General features: G+C 35.1%; 1 protein-coding gene across 1 annotated transcript; it reads left to right on the top strand.

The window, feature by feature from the left end:
• Positions 1 to 859: 859 nt before the first annotated feature.
• LOC100375176 (ankyrin repeat domain-containing protein 13D-like) lies at positions 860 to 22,279 on the top strand. Its single transcript, XM_085491185.1, has 12 exons — positions 860 to 997; positions 3,571 to 3,709; positions 5,990 to 6,114; positions 12,362 to 12,407; positions 13,562 to 13,705; positions 13,875 to 14,061; positions 14,448 to 14,596; positions 16,205 to 16,275; positions 17,185 to 17,473; positions 18,091 to 18,386; positions 18,813 to 18,898; positions 21,795 to 22,279. The coding sequence occupies exons 1-12, from the start codon at positions 902 to 904 to the stop codon at positions 22,054 to 22,056; spliced, it is 1,890 nt and encodes a 629-aa protein (XP_085347311.1). The 5' UTR covers positions 860 to 901; the 3' UTR covers positions 22,057 to 22,279.
• The last annotated feature ends 1,594 nt before the right edge of the window (positions 22,280 to 23,873 follow it).

Genomic DNA, 23,873 nt, shown 5'->3' with positions numbered 1-23,873 from the left:
AGATAACTGACGTGAGTTATTAGAGTGAACGTTCAATGTTGCCAAGGTGGTCCTAAAATAGCAGGACATAACATTATTAACACTGCGAACGTTTGACCGATCACTTCCCAGGACAAATAACTCGAATAATGTAGATGAATACAATTCTATTATATAATAACTATGAATGCACTATTCTAGACATCATTAATTAATGTTTCCATACACATTTAAATGTTAATGCATTGTCGCGACACGGACATTGTTTGTGTCTGGTCTGATCTGTAGTTTCATGAGAAAGTTAGCACGGAAGAAATTCATTATCCAAGCGACGCACTTTCTGACCACCTTGAAAGGCAGATGAATGTAAGACAATAATATTGTTACACACTATAATCATAGAAATTAGATAAACATGGATATTATATCATGTTTATTGATTATTTTAACACTATCCAGGTTGTTGGCAGAACTTTGATATCAATATTTAAAGTTAACATGTGTTTGATAAAACTTTAAATGACTTAAGTTGCATCATGACTTCACGAAGTGAAAAAATGTTAACACTAACCGCCGGTCGACAATAAAGGGTTTATGCGTCGTATTATTAGTCGTATTATTTGTTGTGATACTGATACAGACAAACGAACATGATACGGTAGTCAAATATATGTTATTTTAATAGTAATACAGATTTCTTGTCTGAGTGGCATTCTTAGACGATAAAATAAAATAACCTCAGTCTCTGCTAAACATTCTATTGGAAATCACCCCAAATGCAATGTCGAATACGAGTAATGTTGATATCCCGGAGCGGTCAATTTTGACACATGCGTAAATAAATAGCAAACACACATACACTGTGCTATCGTTTGCTATTACTTCCTGTTCGACGAAATTTTGCCCGTTTTTATGTAAAACAATGCCGAAAGGCAATCCATCGGATAATTTTCCACTGCATTGTCTTGTGTGGCACAATAATTATGACCATTTAGAACGGGAACTCGTCAAAGATAAGGTATGTTGCAAATTTAATTGCAATTTGCATATCCGATTTGTGATTTGTTATTTTTTTGGTCGAACCTGGTGAATCTCGTTTCATGTTTAACATTTGATATTAATGCCCTGTGATATGATCAGTGTTTTCATTCGCTTGTTAGTAAAACAAAATCGTCATATTGACGTTATTTTATCATCGATTGACGTTTTCCACAGTGACGTCCGTCATTCGTACGCGATGTAAGCAGCCATTGCACGATGTGGTCAACATCAAGTGCAACTGTCAAGTTCTCCAACAACAACGTGCAGTCGTAAATCAGTGAGAACTTAAAAACGTAGCCATGTAAAACAAAACGCATCTGTCAAGACTACAACATACATGTGTAGTATATTGTGTCTTATCTTGTTTTGTCGTTAATTGTAGGTTTGAAATATGAGTCATACTTAGTGCGCCGAGGCCTCACTCCGCTGTATGACCATGAAATATACTACATCGATGCAGTCACGCTTGTCTTTGAATATTAAATTATGCAATCATGACTCCTTTCATTTCCCTTATTAGTAGTTATCCCCCATAGGTTACTTTTACCTCATAATTTAAGGAGCGCATGATACAGGCAATGTTGGTGAGCCATTCATTGTAAAACATGGCGGCTGCAAAATACGGAGAGCGAATAATGTTGCTATTTTTAGACATAAGGGACAGGAGCTAAAAATATATTTCTCTATATATAGAGGATATCTAAAGATTAACCCATAATTTCTGATTTATTAAACAGTGTAGTAATTTTCACCAAAGGCACATGAAAATTACGTCTCAAGTTTAAAGAACCTTATGTCATGGGACACAAATCTTGATATTCTATTTATCACATGTATGCATTTCATAGCAATTGCGTCAGAAACTAACCTAAGAATCGTCATTTGTGAGCACATCCTAATCTTCTTATTATGTTTCATCTCATTTGCATACACTAACGTTGTGTATACACTAAATTGACAACATCCAACGTTATGTGGATGTACCAAAAAAGGTGCTTTACAACTGCAGTTTATATGGCTTGCAATTAAACAAATAATTCATTTTTAAAACCAGACACTTTGCGATATGCATTTTTCATGATAAGTGATATTCACAAAAAATATTTATTAACAATTTCATAGACGTTTTATAACTAGTTTAGCAAATCCCAACCACAAATCAGATATAACTTTTATTGCCTTTTAATGATGAATGGCAAAATTCATGTTCATTTTTAACAAATCCAAAAACTCTGAGGATAATTTTGTTTAGACGGTATATACTTTGTACATGTACTATTTGTTTAATGGATATACAGATTTTAGTAAACCTGTACACACATAAAAATATTTCATCAAATATTAGTGATAGAATTTATTGTACATGTATAATCTGGACTTCAAAAGAAAACACCATTTTTCCTTGGTGCATTTTTCGTGTACATGTAACCTTCCTTGGGAATCCAGATAAATGAGATTTAAAGTTCACAACTAGTTATTTTTCATAAAATGGAATTGCCCATTTAAAAGAATATTGGGGCTGCAGGAATTTGCCTTTTTTCCCACAAATATTGTATTTGCCTACATACTGATACTGTATTTAAAGTATTTTTTAATATGCAGTCATCTGCAATTTTTTCCCACCCTGATTTTCAAATGAGCAGCCACTTATGGTATTTATATGTACAGAATCCTGATACAAGATTTTCTCTATTTGTCATGTATTTGTCACAGATTTTCTTTCTCATGCTCATACACACTGGATGTGTATGAGAAATAACCAGCTACATGTATATACAAGTTTGGATCAAACCATGTTAATTAATAGTGTTTATAGTAGTTGCCCACTACTCTTTATTTGTATTAACGATACAGATCAGTTACTTAATATATTTTATCATTGTGTAAATTAGCCACCATGCTGTTGGCAACACTGTTGGCATTAACCATGCACTTCTTATGTTATGTTGCAATTCACACACACATGCACACATATACACTACCGTCTTTGTAACGACACACATTGGATTAACTTTTAATATAGTTAAATTAACTTTTAATATAGTTGTGATATAAACTCGATTAAAACGCATTCCTATATAGGGTTGCGTTTTAATTGGGGTTTAATTAAAACTCAATTACAATGCAATACAACGTAGAATTGCGTTTTAATTAAGTTTAATTAAATAAAAGTTGAATATCCCTTGACTGAACATAGAAATGTTTGCGAAGCTTAGGTTTAGTAAAGGGGGTAAGTATGGTACTAGTACAATTATATTAATATTAATATAAATTGAACCATACCCTTCCCCCTTTACTAAACCTAAGCTTCGCAAACTTGACTTAAATTTGATTAAATATTAATATAAATTATGAAACATTGTGAGTCCCCATGTTTGATGCTCCACCTGTACAAAAGGCTGCACTTTGTTGGTGTGTTGGCTCCACTTCTACTGCTATACACACACACACACACATTGCAATACTTCTTCATATTCAATTGGTCTTAAAATAAAAGACCACAATACTAATGGAATTCAGGGTTAACACAATGTGTCTTATTGTTTTCAGTTTCTTGATGTAGAACTTGTGGATCCTAGAGGAAGAACAGCTCTACATTTAGCAGTGGCTCTGGGTCACTTGGAAAGTACGCGTGTACTACTCAGACACAAAGCTATTGTGAATGTGGAAAATAAACAAGGATGGACAGGTACATATTCATTGCCCACAATACTCTTGTGCATACGTGTGTACCTCCAAGTACTAGTAACACATGTGGTCATACACGTATGAGGGCGCTGTTGAGAGGGAAGGAAATTATGGTGGATTGGAGAATAGAAATGGGCTGTCATTGGGACTGACGGTGATTTGGCTTCTTTGGGTAATAGAAAAAAAATGAGATTTTCTGAATGGGAGAACTAGAAAAATGGGACTGCAGTTAGAGGGAGAGGTGAAGAATGCTTTTATAGAATAGAGCGAGAAAGAAAGTGCTGGAAATTATAAGGGGAATGTTTTTTATAGAGAATAGAATAGAATATGAATTCTATATAGTTGTTCTTTAGACGTATTTTATAATTGTAAGAATGCTAGATGCATTGGTTACAAATTACTGACATGAATCCTACCATAAATAATCATGTACTGTGAAATATACTGCTAACCCAGCTACTATACAAGTCCCGTTTGATTTAGGTGTGTAATAACATTTAATACTATATTTTAAAACTAGTTACGGCAAATTGAATAAAGATTTTTAAAACACAGTTACACCCATATCTTGTAAACATAACCAACTTTTTCAGGTTTTGACTTTTTTTAATTATACATACAATATTTATTTTAGTGTAATTGTCTTGTTCACACTTTCTGTAATTTTCACTGATTTCAATCTTAATTCTTTTACAAAACAGACAAAATGTGGCATTCCTTCTAGTTTTTTACCAACAATTACGACCCAAAATTGCTAAAAGAATTAATAATTTGACTTTATTGAATTCATAACAAAACTGACATGAGATAATATATTTTTGAATTATGCAGGCAGATCTTATTGATTTCCCATATTAATTGTGACTTAAAGTTTCCATGGCAACCACTAATTTAAGAAAGTACTATTGTCAATGCATTCATCTACCAGTAGTTACAATGCCTAGAAGACATTTAACATTTAGGAAATCGTATTCTTAATTAATGTGCCAGATTTTATATGATACATGGCAACCTGAATTAAGGTAGCGGGACTATTATTTGCATACTTGTTTTCATCTTCTAATTGTGACTAAATGACTACAAATAGACCCGGGAAAGTATATATTTTTAGAATCGCCAGACTTCAAGCTTTTCACAAGTGTATTTTGCATGCCCGTATCTGCATTCTACCATGCGTTACACAATCAAAGGTGTAAAATTACTTTTTCTGTAAAAAAAATAATTACGCATTTATGCTGGCGATAAGAAGTATTTTTTTCACTTTTCCTAGTTGTTCAATAGTCTGGTAAATTGAATGTGTCTGGTCAGTTTTATTCAAGCAACGCGTTTTAAAAAATATTGTGCTGAATTTCAATTACTGTTTTAGTCACATTGCCCCCAACTCAAACCACAACTCGTTGGTAAATAATCGATGAAATAGTTTGTCTGGACACATTCAAGTTCCTCTCATTGTCACCTTAAAGCTGTGAAAATTTGGTGTTAATCCGACGACAATAAGTATACGTTATTTTTTGTTAAAGACCTTGTATTTTGAAAAACATAAACTCCTAGAAAACGTCCATGAAGTAACAGCAAAGATTTTCAAGCTTGTTTATCGGCACAATCAAGTTGTTTTCCCATCAAGGTCTGTTTTACCATGTGTAGGGACATCCAAATGTGTAAGGCTATTGGAAACCAAAAAAATAAAGGAATGGGATAGCTATAATTGGATAAATTCGGCATATGAAAACACCAAAATCAATGATTTTTTTTCAGTGGCTGTGTGACCTTGTGTCTGACACATTCATATGCAAATGACTAATCTGTGAAACAAACAGGGGCGGAAACAAACTACTCGAATGTTTGGAAACACTCATTGTGTGTCAGATAGCTACTGATAACACATCCTAACATTGCTTTGTCTTGAGTTTATCTTTGAAACTTATAGGCACACAGATTAAACCTGTGCTGTTGATTTTGGAAAACACTACTGAGGCTGCCTTGCTTCCCTTCAGAAAATATACATTTTAACCAACTTACATGACATTCTATGTTATGTTGATTTTATCATATGAAAGTTTATAGTGCATTTCATCAATTAATAAATAAATGTGAAAATCGTAATTTTCAACACAAATAATAGTCTCGCTACCTTAAAAGGGATTTTGCTTCCTATGGATTGGTAGATTGCCCTGGAAACAGGACTTGGATTTTTTTTTTTAGTAAGCTGAAATGTCTTGATTTCTACACTTGATACAAGTTGGTGAGGAGAAAAAACACACATAATGTCATGTGACTTTAGTTTTACAGGAAGCCATTAGTACAGGTGATCCTGAATTGGTGCAGATAGTCTTACAACACAGAGATTACCAGAGGGCATCAGCTAGAGTGGCTGGAATACCAGAATTATTGGAAAAACTCAGAGCTGTAAGTTAATATTTATCAGACATGGGCACAGGGCACATTTTGATTTGATGCTTCGCTCACTATCAATAATTTAGACATTAAAGTAACAAATTTGACTACAAAGTACCCAGTGTTTTGGTGGAAATCTGATTGACTTGATGAATGTATTGTTTTCGTACATAAAGTCTGGACTTCTGTTTCATGTTTATTTTTAGTTATCCTAGCATGACTCTAAAATGTAGCTTCGTTTGTGGCTAGATTTTGAACATTCACTACGAAAAAATAAATATCTTGACAGACTTCGACTTGAATATGGTGATAGTGTTATGTTTAAATTTGTTGGAGTTGTTATTTAGGTTCAAGTATTAGTGATCAATGTAGCAATGAAGAATTCTGTCGTCAATGTGGCAATGAAGAATTCTGTCATCAATGTGGCAATGAGGAATCCTGTCATTGATGTGGCAATGAGGAATTCTGTCATTAATGCGGCTATCAGGATTACTGTCATCAATTTGGCAATGAGGAATTCTGTCATTGATGTGGCAATGAGGAATTCTGTCATTAATGCGGCTATCAGGATTACTGTCATCAATTTGGCAATGAGGAATTCTGTCATTGATGTGGCAATGAGGAATTCTATCATCAATGTGGCTATCAGGATTACTGTCATCAATTTTGCAATGAGGAATTCTGTCATTGATGTGGCAATGAAGAATTCTGTCATCAATGTGGCAATGAAGAATTCTGTCATCAATGTGGCTATCAGGATTACTGTCATTACTTTGGCAATGAGGAATTCTGTCATTAATGCGGCTATCAGGATTACTGTCATCAATTTGGCAATGAGGAATTCTGTCATTGATGTGGCAATGAGGAATTCTGTCATTAATGCGGCTATCAGGATTACTGTCATCAATTTGGCAATGAGGAATTCTGTCATTGATGTGGCAATGAGGAATTCTGTCATTAATGCGGCTATCAGGATTACTGTCATCAATTTGGCAATGAGGAATTCTGTCATTGATGTGGCAATGAGGAATTCTGTCATCAATGCGGCTATCAGGATTACTGTCATCAATTTGGCAATGAGGAATTCTGTCATTGATGTGGCAATGAGGAATTCTGTCATTAATGCGGCTATCAGGATTACTGTCATCAATTTGGCAATGAGGAATTCTGTCATTGATGTGGCAATGAGGAATTCTGTCATTAATGCGGCTATCAGGATTACTGTCATCAATTTGGCAATGAGGAATTCTGTCATTGATGTGGCAATGAGGAATTCTGTCATTAATGCGGCTATCAGAATTACTGTCATCAATTTGGCAATGAGGAATTCTGTCATTGATGTGGCAATGAGGAATTCTTTCATCAATGCGGCTATCAGGATTACTGTCATCAATTTGGCAATGAGGAATTCTGTCATTGATGTGGCAATGAGGAATTCTGTCATTAATGCGGCTATCAGGATTACTGTCATCAATTTGGCAATGAGGAATTCTGTCATTGATGTGGCAATGAGGAATTCTGTCATTAATGCGGCTATCAGGATTACTGTCATCAATTTGGCAATGAGGAATTCTGTCATTGATGTGGCAATGAGGAATTCTGTCATCAATGTGGCTATCAGGATTACTGTCATCAATTTGGCAATGAGGAATTCTGTCATTGATGTGGCAATGAGGAATTCTGTCATTAATGCGGCTATAAGGATTACTGTCATCAATTTGGCAATGAGGAATTCTGTCATTGATGTAGCAATGAGGAATTCTGTCATCAATGCGGCTATCAGGATTACTGTCATCAATTTGGCAATGAGGAATTCTGTCATTGATGTGGCAATGAGGAATTCTGTCATCAATGTGGCAATGAGGAATTCTGTCATTAATGCGGCTATCAGGAATACTGTCATCAATTTGGCAATGAGGAATTCTGTCATTGATGTGGCAATGAGGAATTCTGTCATTAATGCGGCTATCAGGATTACTGTCATCAATTTGGCAATGAGGAATTCTGTCATTGATGTGGCAATGAGGAATTCTGTCATCAATGTGGCTATCAGGATTACTGTCATCAATTTGGCAATGAGGAATTCTGTCATTGATGTGGCAATGAGGAATTCTGTCATTAATGCGGCTATCAGGATTACTGTCATCAATTTGGCAATGAGGAATTCTGTCATTGATGTGGCAATGAGGAATTCTTTCATCAATGCGGCTATCAGGATTACTGTCATCAATTTGGCAATGAGGAATTCTGTCATTGATGTGGCAATGAGGAATTCTGTCATTAATGCGGCTATCAGAATTACTGTCATCAATTTGGCAATGAGGAATTCTGTCATTGATGTGGCAATGAGGAATTCTGTCATTAATGCGGCTATCAGGATTACTGTCATCAATTTGGCAATGAGGAATTCTGTCATTGATGTGGCAATGAGGAATTCTGTCATTGATGTGGCAATGAGGAATTCTGTCATTAATGCGGCTATCAGGATTACTGTCATCAATTTGGCAATGAGGAATTCTGTCATTGATGTAGCAATGAGGAATTCTGTCATTAATGCGGCTATCAGGAATACTGTCATCAATTTGACAATGAGGAATTCTGTCATTGCTGTGGCAATGAGGAATTCTGTCATTAATGCGGCTATCAGGATTACTGTCATCAATTTGGCAATGAGGAATTCTGTCATTGATGTGGCAATGAGGAATTCTGTCATCAATGTGGCTATCAGGATTACTGTCATCAATTTGGCAATGAGGAATTCTGTCATTGATGTGGCAATGAGGAATTCTGTCATTAATGCGGCTATCAGGATTACTGTCATCAATTTGGCAATGAGGAATTCTGTCATTGATGTGGCAATGAGGAATTCTTTCATCAATGCGGCTATCAGGATTACTGTCATCAATTTGGCAATGAGGAATTCTGTCATTGATGTGGCAATGAGGAATTCTGTCATTAATGTGGCTATCAGGATTACTGTCATCAATTTGGCAATGAGGAATTCTGTCATTGATGTGGCAATGAGGAATTCTGTCATTAATGCGGCTATCAGGATTACTGTCATCAATTTGGCAATGAGGAATTCTGTCATTGATGTGGCAATGAGGAATTCTGTCATTGATGTGGCAATGAGGAATTCTGTCATTAATGCGGCTATCAGGATTACTGTCATCAATTTGGCAATGAGGAATTCTGTCATTGATGTGGCAATGAGGAATTCTGTCATTGATGTGGCAATGAGGAATTCTGTCATTAATGTGGCTATCAGGATTACTGTCATCAATTTGGCAATGAGGAATTCTGTCATTGATGTGGCAATGAGGAATTCTGTCATTAATGCGGCTATCAGGATTACTGTCATCAATTTGGCAATGAGGAATTCTGTCATTGATGTGGCAATGAGGAATTCTGTCATTGATGTGGCAATGAGGAATTCTGTCATTAATGCGGCTATCAGGAATACTGTCATCAATTTGGCAATGAGGAATTCTGTCATTGATGTGGCAATGAGGAATTCTGTCATTAATGCGGCTATCAGGATTACTGTCATCAATTTGGCAATGAGGAATTCTGTCATTGATGTGGCAATGAGGAATTCTGTCATCAATGTGGCTATCAGGATTACTGTCATCAATTTGGCAATGAGGAATTCTGTCATTGATGTGGCAATGAGGAATTCTGTCATTAATGCGGCTATCAGGATTACTGTCATCAATTTGGCAATGAGGAATTCTGTCATTGATTTGGCAATGAGGAATTCTTTCATCAATGCGGCTATCAGGATTACTGTCATCAATTTGGCAATGAGGAATTCTGTCGTTGATGTGGCAATGAGGAATTCTGTCATCAATGTGGCTATCAGGATTACTGTCATCAATTTGGCAATGAGGAATTCTGTCATTGATGTGGCAATGAGGAATTCTGTCATTAATGCGGCTATCAGGATTACTGTCATCAATTTGGCAATGAGGAATTCTGTCATTGATGTGGCAATGAGGAATTCTGTTATCAATGTGGCTATCAGGATTACTGTCATCAATTTGGCAATGAGGAATTCTGTCATTGATGTGGCAATGAGGAATTCTGTCATTAATGCGGCTATCAGGATTACTGTCATCAATTTGGCAATGAGGAATTCTGTCATTGATGTGGCAATGAGGAATTCTTTCATCAATGCGGCTATCAGGATTACTGTCATCAATTTGGCAATGAGGAATTCTGTCATTGATGTGGCAATGAGGAATTCTGTCATTAATGCGGCTATCAGGATTACTGTCATCAATTTGGCAATGAGGAATTCTGTCATTGATGTGGCAATGAGGAATTCTTTCATCAATGCGGCTATCAGAATTACTGTCATCAATTTGGCAATGAGGAATTCTGTCATTGATGTGGCAATGAGGAATTCTGTCATTAATGCGGCTATCAGGATTACTGTCATCAATTTGGCAATGAGGAATTCTGTCATTGATGTGGCAATGAGGAATTCTTTCATCAATGCGGCTATCAGGATTACTGTCATCAATTTGGCAATGAGGAATTCTGTCATTGATGTGGCAATGAGGAATTCTGTCATTAATGCGGCTATCAGGATTACTGTCATCAATTTGGCAATGAGGAATTCTGTCATTGATGTGGCAATGAGGAATTCTGTCATTAATGCGGCTATCAGGATTACTGTCATCAATTTGGCAATGAGGAATTCTGTCATTGATGTGGCAATGAGGAATTCTGTCATCAATGCGGCTATCAGGATTACTGTCATCAATTTGGCAATGAGGAATTCTGTCATTGATGTGGCAATGAGGAATTCTGTCATTAATGCGGCTATCAGGATTACTGTCATCAATTTGGCAATGAGGAATTCTCTCATTGATGTAGCAATGAGGAATTATGTCATCAATGTGGCTATCAGGATTACTGTCATCAATTTGGCAATGAGGAATTCTCTCATTGATGTAGCAATGAGGAATTATGTCATCAATGTGGCTATCAGGATTACTGTCATCAATTTGGCAATGAGGAATTCTCTCATTGATGTAGCAATGAGGAATTCTGTCATCAATGCGGCTATCAGGATTACTGTCATCAATTTGGCAATGAGGAATTCAGTCATCCATGTAGCAATGAGGAATTCTGTCATCAATGTGGCAATGAGGAATTCTGTAATCAATGTGGCAATGAGGAATTCTGTCATCAATGTGGCAATGAGCAAGTCTGTCATCAATGTGACAATGAGCATATCTGTCAATGGTGACAATGAGAAATTTTCTCTTCAATGTGACAATGAATAATTTTCTCTTCAATGTGACAATGAGCAATTCTGTCATCAGTGGTGACAATGAGAATTCTTTCATCAGTGGTGACAATGAGGAATTTTCTTTTCAATGTGACAATGAAGAATGTTCTCTTCAATGTAGCAATGAACAATTATGTCATCAATGTAGCAATGAGGAATTTTCTCTTCAATGTAGCAATGAGGAATTGTCTTATCAATGATGTCAAACAAATGTAGGTTTATATTCAGTGCTTATTAGTCCCCGTTCGGACGCAGTCTAAAAACGAGGACTAATGTCCATGCTTCCGGACCTGTATCTTAGAAATGCCTGGAGCAATCACAATCAAACTTCACACATACATCATACATGACATACATATGCACATCAATTTGTTTCACGATCTGATTCAAGATGGCCGAATGGCAGCCATTTTTGTACTGAAAAATCATCAAAATTAAGCATCTCTCGGCTGTTTATAGATGGATTATGTTAAAACTTGGTGCATACATTAGACATTACGGGTTCCTGATGCATGTCATTTTATTTTTCATATCGGATTCAAAATGGCTGACTGGCTGCGATTTTTTTTTAATGAATGTGGTTCTAGAGCCATATCTCTGATATGCTTTGACTGATTATGTTCTAATTTTAAATATTCATTATACATCATGTTATAGATATATACATGTATTCAAAATGGCTGATTTTGTTTTAATTAATGCTGTCTAGAGCAGTATATCTCAATGTGGACAAGTACTTGTTTGACGATCAGATACAAATGTCAAGCATTTTAATGTTAAACAATCATCATAATCATAATTCTGACATGGTTATATTCCAGCTATATTACTATAAACAAAACTATATACTATCTTAAATTCGATAACTAACGGGGACTGTGCCATGCATGGCTTGTTTTTGAAAACTTGACTAAAAGTGACCACAGATAATAACAGACTTTAATAATTTTTCTATTACAGGCTCCTGATTTCTATGTTGAGATGAAGTGGGAATTTACAAGTTGGGGTGAGTACAGTGAATGCGAGTGTTCTTCAATTGAGATGTTTTAAGCATGTATAGAAAAAGGAGTCTACAATTTCAGCATTCATGATTGAAATTATATCACGAATTATAGTCCTCAACAATTGCTAAAAAGCATTGTTTCAAGCCATAAAAATCACTAATTTAGGTGGAAAATGGCTTGTTTCATACTCATGTCATCAAAGTTCCATTGTATGTTGTATATTGTGTGTGGTTGGCCATCCCTGAATGAGGTAGATCATAAAGTAACCATTGGCGGTCTCTGAATGAGGTAGATCTTAAAGTAACCATTGGCGGTCCCTGAATGAGGTAACCAGTTTGTTTTGTTAAGGAGGAAGAATGATCAAACTTATATTATTTATATGTAGTCTGCTGTACTTTTTTGATTTTTTCTGTAAATATCTGCAGTCTACTTGTTTTCCTAATTAGAAATACTGTATTGGTGTACATGTATACAGTGAAATGTCCCGTCGTTGTGTGAATATGTGAACACTAGAAATCCTGTAATCACATTAATTATTCGTTGGATTTTAATTTCGCTATTTTCGCAAAGAAGTAAAATCCACTCAGTAAAATTAAATCAACTAGAACATGTAAAATAACAATAGTACTTGTTGTTCTGCTGCCAAGTTCGTAAACTTAAAACCCAGTGAAATTGCTCAAAGCATCAAAATACAGATTCAAGAAGTTTAATGTCAGTGAAAATTGTTTTACAGTAAGCAATGACCACTGTCACATGTTGGACTTGAATACGGTGACAGTTTTTGCACATTTTTTAAGGGAATGCTTGACTACACCGCCACTCTTTAAAAGCAGGATTTTCTATTTGAGGTCATGTGGCACTAAGTCAGTTAGGATATATTGAAAAATACATAAAAATGAGGCAGTAACATTTTGGCAATGTAACTGTAAATAACTTACAAAATAAGTTTGATATACTGAAACATACACTGTATGTACTGGTTTATGTGGCATGCACTGAAAAATCGTGATACATGTACTAGTCCCTACTATTATCTGATTTACTCACTTTATTCAGCTTGTGGAATATGTCAACCACTAGAGACTCCCCTGACTTAGTCTTTAGTAATGTCAGGATGATTATCAAGTGATTAACCAAGTGACATATTTTTATTCAGTGCCACTAGTGTCAAGAATGTGCCCTAGTGATGTATATAGAGTGTACAAAAGTGGTGCCAGTGTACGCGTGGATACAACACTACTAGGATTTGATCAGATGACTTGGCAGCGTGGAAGTCGAAGTTACATCTTTAAAGGCGAAGGTTAGTTGGGTCACTCATTTCTGATACAAGTTCCATGTGATCATCTAATGTCAAATATTTTGCTTGTTAACACAAAATTCTTGCACAGACTGACAATTCAATTGATATTATGGATAAAAATCATGTCTTACTGCTACAAGTGTTGATTTACATCGTTATCTTTATACAGAAGGTGAACACTTAGCATCATTTATGGAAATAGATCATGATAGATGTCAGGTATATGTGGAAAAACTTCAACTGCGTCCAGATTTTGACCTTTCGTTAATGACACCACGTGAGTCGACTGTTGTATCCAGACTTACGTCTCCTGTAGTCACCACATATATAGATACAGAGAAGATTGCATTTTCCAGGTTAGTTGCTTTAACTTCAATAATCCACTTGACTTCAGTTCAGATTTAGTTTTGCTGAAAACAGCCATGTGGTTTTGTGTGTGCTTTCACTGTTAAACATGAGCCACATCTTTTAACCCTTTGAGCACCAAATTTTGTTTTGCCCAAAAATAGTGTCAATTTGTTTATATTTTCAGTAGTTTTCACTGTATTCAGACTTAATTAAGCCTCCTTTAATAATAAATTGTTGTATTAAGAGAGGGAGTCATGACTTACACATGCAACAGACGGCCATGTTGTTGTTTACCCCTTTTGCTTTAAATGTACAGTGTGCTTGTTCAAATGATAATAAAAACCTTTTCCTGATTTGTAACTTATCATCATCTGATTGGCCAATTTGTCTTTAGAAATAAGAGTGGTATCTGGGGATGGAGAAGTGACAAAGTTGAAGCCATCAATGGGTATGATTGTAAAGTATTTAGTGCCTCCAATGTGGAGTTAGTCACAAAACAAAGACTGGAACATCTCACAGAAGAAGACAAAGAGCGAAATAAAGGTATGCAAAGTGAAAGTCAGTATAACTCACTAGAACCCAGCAAAAGTCAACTACTCCCTAAGAGCCCAGTGAAAATAACTGTGACTCTCTGACCCAAGTGAAAGTCTGTGTGAGTCACTGTGACTTCCCAAGACCGAACTGAAAGTTGTTGTGATTTGCTGTTTAAAGATTCCAGTGAAAATCATTGTGACTCGCTGAAACCCAAGAAAATTTTCGGACTCACTATTTTTTTTAATGATGCTAATTAAAGTCACTGTGACTTTCTTGGATCTAAGAGAAATTCACTGTAACTTCATATGATCCCTGTAAAAGTCATCTTGACTCACTGATTTTGACTCCTGTGTTCACTGATATCTCAAGAACCAATAATCAGATTTCAATGAAACTTGGTACATAGATACTCTAGGATAGTAGTTGCCTAATTTGCATTTTAATTAGCCAATTTTAAACATTTTCACTATTTCTCATATACCATTAAACAGATTTCAATGAAACATAGTATATAGATGTTCTAGGATATTGCACAGTACTGATTAGTTTTGGCTGAAATCCTGTGCATATCATTGACCTAGTTTGCATAATAATTAGCCAATTTTAAGCATTTTCACTTTTTTCTCAAGTACCATTCAACAAATCTTAATGAAACATGGTACATAGACACTCTAGGATAATACTCAGACCTGATAACATTTTGTTTAAAAATCCATGCATATTAATTGCCTGATTTGCATATAAATTAGCTTACAAATACCTTAGCCACTCATCAGATGCAATGAAACTCGGTACATACACATGTAGATGCTTAGGAATAAGCCATATACATGTTTAGTTTGTACTTAATAATTACCTAATTTGCATAAATTGAACCAATTTATAGGTGCTCCACAGATATCTTGTGTACCACTGATCAAATTTTAATAAAACTAGGTACATAGATGCTTTCAGATAATCCACTGATCTGATTACTTCATTAATTACCTGCTATTAGTTTATGTTTGTTTCTTAATACGTATAACTGTAATGTACTAAATACTGTTGCAGATAGGGACATGTAACCAGTGCTATAATTCTGTGGCCTGACAAGATACATGACCAAAAGTCATATATGGTCATTATTTCATTAAATATTCATAATTGTTAAACCATAGCTACTTGGAACCAACCATTTTCTCTATCAGAAGCACATATGCCTGCTGTGAAAATAAAGGACAAAAAGAGGTCTATGGTCAAAATAAGATGATGATTTTGATGATTAATGATTTTGTATGTAAGAAACACAATGCTTTATGTGTAATGAAGATGTGCTTCTAATATAGTAATAAATACAAGTATTCCTTACTTGTTTTTCATGCCTCCAATACCTTCACACGAGTTCTTTCTAAGCTTTCTTTGATTAAGGATGCCATTAATAGTCATTGTGACTATTAGAGACCCCAATAAAAGTCACCATGACTCCTTAGGACCCCAGTGAAATGCATTGTGACTCCCTAGGAGATTCACCACGACTTATTCATTCAGGATGGCAGTGAATGTTAGCTGCTGAAAGTGTTGCGATTTTCCTGAGGGTAAATTCATATTTTTCTGACATGTGTATTTTCTTTGTTGTAGATACTTTTAAAAACCACCATCCATTACAGTCATTTTTAGGTTTAGCAGAACAGCATCAAGCTGCTGCAGTAGTAAGTATTTCTATACTCTTTTATTCTTGTTTGCACGAAATGTGAATTTGTAAAGGTAGTTAGTTAGTTAGTAAACTTGAGAGGCTTTCATATTAACCATATGTACTTGGTGGATGTGACAGATAATGATGTTACAGAGATCCACATTCAACTTTTGGTATTGGCATAAGGGGCCAAGTTGTGTTATCTGCTAAACTAAGTTGAAGTCTTTAACATGTGTGGTGAATTGAGCCATGGATGAATCATCAGTTGGAAAATTAAGTTCTGTGTGTAATAGACCATTTTCCGTTGACTGTGAGATCCTGCGTTATGCATGAAATCAAACAAAAAAACAGGACAAACAAAGGTCATAGCGTCATAGTGGATTCCGAACATTGAGTGGGGTTCCTCAAACGCAAAAATATTTTTTGGCTATTTCCACGCTTAATAATGTGCTATACACAATTGATGATGGTTAATTACGATGAAGTAGGGGTATTTCAACGCATTATTCGGTTTGCGCCATTCACAAGATCTCGAGGTGAACGGAAAATGGTATATTCAGTGATGGCTGGAGATTATCTTTAATCTAGATCTATGGAAATTTTCAGTAATGTTTTTTGCTATTTGCAACACTTCTGACCCAGAATATTTGGCATTTAGTATATGGCACATACTACTTCATATGCCGGAGGCTACAAACAAAATATATCCAATAAGATAACTTTAAGAGAAACTCAATGTTCAAATAAATGGATGAGCCAAGTACTGTTGGCTGTCGACCTACCGTAACACATGCAGACTTCAAAGGTCAAATGTCAGCCACAGTCAGCAGTGGACCAATCAGGATGCAGGAGTATTATTATTATCATTCTTTATATAGCAAGGAGATTATCAATTAATTGTTTGTTTGTATTTTCTATTTTCCAGGCTAATGTTTCCAAAAGTAGTGACCCCACCAATCCTACTGCCATTACCCCTGAAGAGTATTTTGACCCCAATTTTGAGCTTGGAGAACGTGATATTGGTAGACCAAAAGAAACCAGCACTAAAGTACAAAAATTTAAAGCCACATTATGGCTGTGTGAGGACCATCCACTGTCGCTACAGGAACAAGTATTACCCATAATTGATTTGATGGCAATTAGTAATGTACATTTCGCTAAACTAAGGGATTTTATTACGCTGCAGTTACCGGCAGGATTTCCAGTTAAAATAGGTTTGTGCCTTTATAACTATTGTCATTTTGCAATGACATGCATTGAATATGGGTGCTATACTACACGTGTTTCAGATGTAATTTCACTTTTCACATGATTTTGAGATTGGAATGATCCAAGTTGAAATAAAGCGTTAGCATTGAAAAGATTGAATAATTACCACTATTTTTCTTAGTACATGTAGTCTATTTCACCAGAGTCTATTTCGCCTGTTCAAGCTTTACATATATATTACATAATACAATACATATATTAGTAGACTCAAAATATAAGAACTTTTTTTTTTTGGTCAAAATCTGTCATATTTGGCTCCAGAACCATACCTAACATGTGTACAGATCATTAAAACATAATTAAAACATTGCTTTAGTGATATACGTCTGTAGAATTTTTTGAAAATCAGTCGAAGAATCTCAGAGTTATAACGTGGCATATATTTTCAACACTTTTTGACTGAAAATGACACTTATTGACTAAAGAAACAACAACATATTTTACATGCACATGTCAAAAAAGATTGAAAGTTTATGCAGGGCTTTGTCATTGATTTGATGACTTGTTCATCATATATTAGCTCTGTAAAGTGCTGAAAGCATTATCTTTTATTTTTTTTCAGAAATTCCACTGTTCCATATTCTTAATGCTCGTATTACCTTTGGTAATTTGAATGCAACTCAAGAAAATATACCAGGTGTATTAAGTCTCCAAGAAAATGGTACCAGTGAAGCTGGTGAAGAGGCTGCATCCAAACCAATTACTTGTGTTGTTGATGCATCTTGTTTTGAGCCACCAGCCACATACAGTTGCCTTGGCGACACATACCGAGAACCCATAATGAGAGATGAAGACGACGACTTGCTACAATTTGCAATACAACAAAGCCTTCTAGATGCTGGCACTGAAAACGATCAGGTAAGTCATTGTGTATGAGATGAACATGTGTATTGTGTTTTATAAACAGACCTTGTTACCGGTACTCTGCATTGACCATGAGTAATTGGGGGTAGGGTAAGTGGTAGATTAGAAAAACAAAAACCTGGTTTTCAATGGTTTTAAACAAACGGGGGAAGTGATATGAACAAAAAAGTATTTTTATAAAGTATAACAATTACAAATGTAATAGAGGAAACCTCCCTAAAAAATGAAGAGAAAAACAATTTGCACCTTTTTTCTACCATCTCCTCTGTAATGGTTAACCTCTTTTACCAAAAGTGAACAGGTATATTGAATACACTTACAGTTAACATAGTATCTTAGTCCAGTTGATTCGTGTAAGTCTTGCATATACAATTCTTTGTGCTTTTCACACCTAATGCGATACTATGTTTGTTCTTGTAGGTAACAGTGTGGGAAGCTCTCAATAACAGTAGACCAGGCTATGGTGGTCATCCAAGGTCAACACAAGAAGAACGTATGTTACAAAGGTAAAGCATGTGGCTCAAGTGTTGTGTCTCTACAATGTTTATGCTGTAGATGAACTTCAATTTCAAAATCTGTTGTCAGTATGGTATTGTAAAATTGTTAAAGGTTTGTTTATAAATAATGATTATTTAGATAGACTGCTATTGCTGGTAGTAAGCCACTATGCTTGTGTTCATATGCAGATTAGTAAGTCACTATGATTGCGTTCATATGCAGATTAGTAAGTCACTATGATTGCGTTCATATGCAGATTAGTAAGCCACTATGATTGCGTTCATATGCAGATTAGTAAGCCACTATGCTTGTGTTCATATGCAGATTAGTAAGTCACTATGCTTGTGTTCATATGCTGATCAGTAAGCCACTATGCTTGTGTTCATATGCAGATTAGTAAGTCACTATGATTGCGTTCATATGCAGATTAGTAAGTCACTATGATTGCGTTCATATGCAGATTAGTAAGCCACTATGCTTGTGTTCATATGCAGATTAGTAAGTCACTATGCTTGTGTTCATATGCTGATCAGTAAGCCACTATGCTTGTGTTCATATGCAGATTAGTAAGTCACTATGCTTGTGTTCATATGCAGATTAGTAAGTCACTATGCTTGTGTTCATATGCAGATTAGTAAGCCACTATGCTTGTGTTCATATGCAGATTAGTAAGCCACTATGATTGCGTTCATATGCTGATCAGTAAGTCACTATGCTTGTGTTCATATGCTGATCAGTAAGTCACTATGCTTGCATTCATATGCAGATTAGTAAGTCACTATGATTGCGTTCATATGCAGATTAATAAGGCACAATGATTGCGTTCATATGCAGATTAGTAAATCACTATGCTTGTGTTCATATGCTGATCAGTAAGCCACTATGCTTGCATTCATATGCAGATTAGTAAGTCACTATGATTGTGTTCATATGCAGATTAGTAAGTCACTATGGTTGCGTTCATATGCAGATTAGTAAGCCACTATGCTTGCATTCATATGCAGATTAGTAAGTCACTATGATTGCGTTCATATGCCGATTAGTAAGTCACTATGCTTGTGTTCATATGCAGATCAGTATGCTTGCATTCATATGCAGATTAGTAAGTCACTATGCTTGTGTTCATATACAGATCAGTAAGCCACTATGCTTGCGTTCATATGCAGATTAGTAAGTCACTATGATTGCGTTCATATGCAGATTAGTAAGTCACTATGATTGCGTTCATATGCAGATTAGTAAGCCACTATGCTTGCATTCATATGCAGATTAGTAAGTCACTATGATTGCGTTCATATGCTGATTAGTAAGTCACTATGATTGTGTTCATATGCAGATTAGTAAGTCACTATGCTTGTGTTCATATGCAGATCAGTAAGCCACTATGCTTGCATTCATATGCAGATTAGTAAGTCACTATGCTTGTGTTCATATACAGATCAGTAAGCCACTATGCTTGCGTTCATATGCAGATTAGTAAGTCACTATGCTTGTGTTCATATGCTGATCAGTAAGCCACTATGCTTGCATTCATATGCAGATTAGTAAGTCACTATGATTGCATTCATATGCAGATAAGTCACTATGATTGAGTTCATATGCAGATTAGTAAGCCACTATGCTTGCATTCATATGCAGATCAGTAAGCCACTATGCTTGCATTCATATGCAGATTAGTAAGTCACTATCATTGCCTTCATATGCAGATTAGTAAGTCACTATCATTGTGTTCATATGCAGATTAGTAAGTCACTATGCTTGTGTTCATATGCCAATTAGTAAGTCACTGTGCTTGTGTTCATATGCAGATCAGTAAGCCACTATGCTTGCATTCATATGCAGATTAGTAAGTCACTATCATTGCCTTCATATCCAGATTAATAAGGCACAATGATTGCGTTCATATGCAGATTAGTAAATCACTATGATTGCATTCATATGCAGATTAGTAAGTCACTATGATTGCATTCATATGCAGATTAATAAGTCACAATGATTGTGTTCATATGCAGATTAGTAAGTCACTATGATTGAGTTCATATGCAGATTAGTAAGCCATTATGCTTGCACTCATATGCAGATCAGTAAGCCACTATGCTTGCATTCATATGCAGATTAGTAAGTCACTATCATTGCCTTCATATGCAGATTAATAAGTCACAATGATTGCGTTCATATGCAGATTAGTAAGTCACTATGATTGCATTCATATGCAGATTAGTAAGTCACTATGCTTGTGTTCATATGCTGATCAGTAAGTCACTATGCTTGCATTCATATGCAGATTAGTAAGTCACTATCATTGCCTTCATATGCAGATTAATAAGTCACAATGATTGCGTTCATATGCAGATTAGTAAGTCACTATGCTTGTGTTCATATGCTGATCAGTAAGCCACTATGCTTGCATTCATATGCAAATTAGTAAGTCACTATCATTGCCTTCATATCCAGATTAGTAAGTCACTATGATTGAGTTCATTTGCAGATTAGTAAGTCACTATGATTGCATTCATATGCAGATTAGTAAGTCACTATGATTGCGTTCATATGCCAAAAATAATATTTAATGCAGAAAATATAAAAACATTCCAAATTATTTGTATTTTGTTGGGTTATATGTAGTAAAAGAAAGTAGGTTAACTTTCCATGGAACCTAATACAAGAGTGATTTTAGTGATGAATATGAATTTAAAATTAGGTTACCCTAGGGTTCTGATGCTTTTTTTGTTTTCACCTTAAATTTCATTCAAACCCACATAATTTAAATTAATTTTTTTTTCTATGCTAAGTTGTATTGTAATGGGAAAAGCCCTGATTTCTATAATTACCCGGTAATTGCTGGTGTTCGCATCTGCCAACAATTACTCCCACTCCTCTGACTTGTATCTTCTTTGTTATCAGGGCTATTCAAGAGAGTCTGAGATTATCTCAAGAACCAGAACCTTCCGAATCAGATAACCCGACAAGATGTTTAACCCATCAACCACTGCCGCCCACTTCATTACCACCACCACTAGGAGCAGGTAGTGATAATGAACTTGATCACCAACTTAAGCTAGCTTTAGAACTATCGGAGAAAGAACTGAAAGCAGATGAAGTAAGAAGGAAACAAGAACAGGAAGAGCTAGAGATGATACTACAGTTATCTTTGACCGAAAAATAGTGCAATGTTGGCGGTTATAAATCTTGTCATTCCCTAACTGGACATATGCCTGTGACATACTAATCATGTCTGACACATTGATCTCATTCGACATGTGTCACAGTTTGATGCATTGACTGCAGATTCCATATTGACATGTGTCATTCAATGTCAGTTTCACAAGCTGATTTAATTTGACGTATTAATATGTCACATTATAACACACATCAGTTCATCTGAAATAATAATTTATAAATAACTTAATGTTATGCATTGGACAACAAACTACTTAATTCTAATCTATGGATATTGAACGAATACACTGTAATCAACATTTAGTGTGACTTTTGCTATATTCTCATAATCTACGTTGTATTTGGTGTAGCGCTCAACTGGACTGAATTGCATTAACAACATAATACATACTTTTTATTTATTAAATTTTGCCAACACATTTCTTCCTAATATATTTGGAACAAATTTCCAGCAAATATAATTTACATAACAAAGCTGTCACTCTCACTTCCTTTTATTTTTAATTCCCACTTCCAATAAAATTTAGTATAAAGCCAGTGGTGTAGTCCTCCATTATCAACCTGCAGCCACTTTCTAATATAACCTATAAAGTTATTCTTTTATGTGATTCCCAGACTTTTTTGTCATCGTGATACTTTAGAATTATTCAATTTTACATTGTTAAATACTTATTATCATATAATATTTCTAATACTTTTTATTATAATTTACTTGTTATTGATTTGAATTCTGTAAACTTTTTTCACTTGTAGAAAAGGTTAGTTAGTGATTTGAGGTACATGTAATTTCGGATAATGACGTTTTGTAATTTCCCCGATTCAAGCAGTTTACGGTTTTGTTTTTACTAAGACATGTAATCTACATGTGACTCATGTGATTTTTCTCTGCGTCGTCGTGTGATTTTTTTCTGTGCCGTTGTGTGATTTTTCTCTGGGCTTTCCTGTGATTTTTCTCTGCTTTTAGAGCTTTGAAGTATTTACTGTTCCTGACTGTAGCAATTGTTTGGAGTGATGTTGATGTGTAGCATAGCGAACGACAATGCAGTCCTTGTGCAGCATAGTTACACATAGCTGACACAAATATACTCTGTGAACTTTTTAAGTACAGACAATCTTGTATTTTGTATAGCCCATTATGCTACACTGTAAATAATGTGGGATTTTTTTTTTTTTGTATTCATTTTAATGTAACAGTGAATTTTTATTGTGATTTATTATTAGTACAATGATGGTATGTGTTTGTATGAATATTTACATGATTTTTAAATAACCAGAGATTTTTTTTTTATTTTTGGTTTATAGTGAATACAAGTTCTGCCATTATTTTTGTATTTGTTGGTGCATATAAACATGGTGTCGTTTCATACTCAGTCGTGATTTACAGCAATATTTGTACAGGATTAATGTTTCCTGTGTTCAGATTGTTTAATTGTTTTTGACTATATTTTAATATAAACTATCATGCTAATGGTGGTTTGATTCCATGTTCAGTAATTTAGGATTCTTTACAATACCATTCAGATTGATGTTGATGAGAACTATCCACATGTTGACTAGTGTTGAGCTGTGGTAAACTATCCACATGTTGACTAGTGTTGAACTGTGGTAAACTATCCACATGTTGACTAGTGTTGAGCTGTGGTAAACTATTCACATGTTGACTAGTGTTGAACTGTGGTAAACTATTCACATGTTGACTAGTGTTGAACTGTGGTAAACTATCCACATGTTGACAAGTGTTGCGAATCTGTGGTGAACGTTTCTCATTTTATTCTCAGTGAACATTATTGCACTATCCATCCA

The sequence above is a fragment of the Saccoglossus kowalevskii genome, chromosome 16 (genome assembly GCF_978046115.1).
Source record: "Saccoglossus kowalevskii chromosome 16, keSacKowa6.1, whole genome shotgun sequence".
NCBI lineage: Eukaryota > Metazoa > Hemichordata > Enteropneusta > Harrimaniidae > Saccoglossus > Saccoglossus kowalevskii.
Note: the sequence above shows the minus strand (reverse complement) of the source record. Positions and strands in the feature narration are given on the sequence as shown.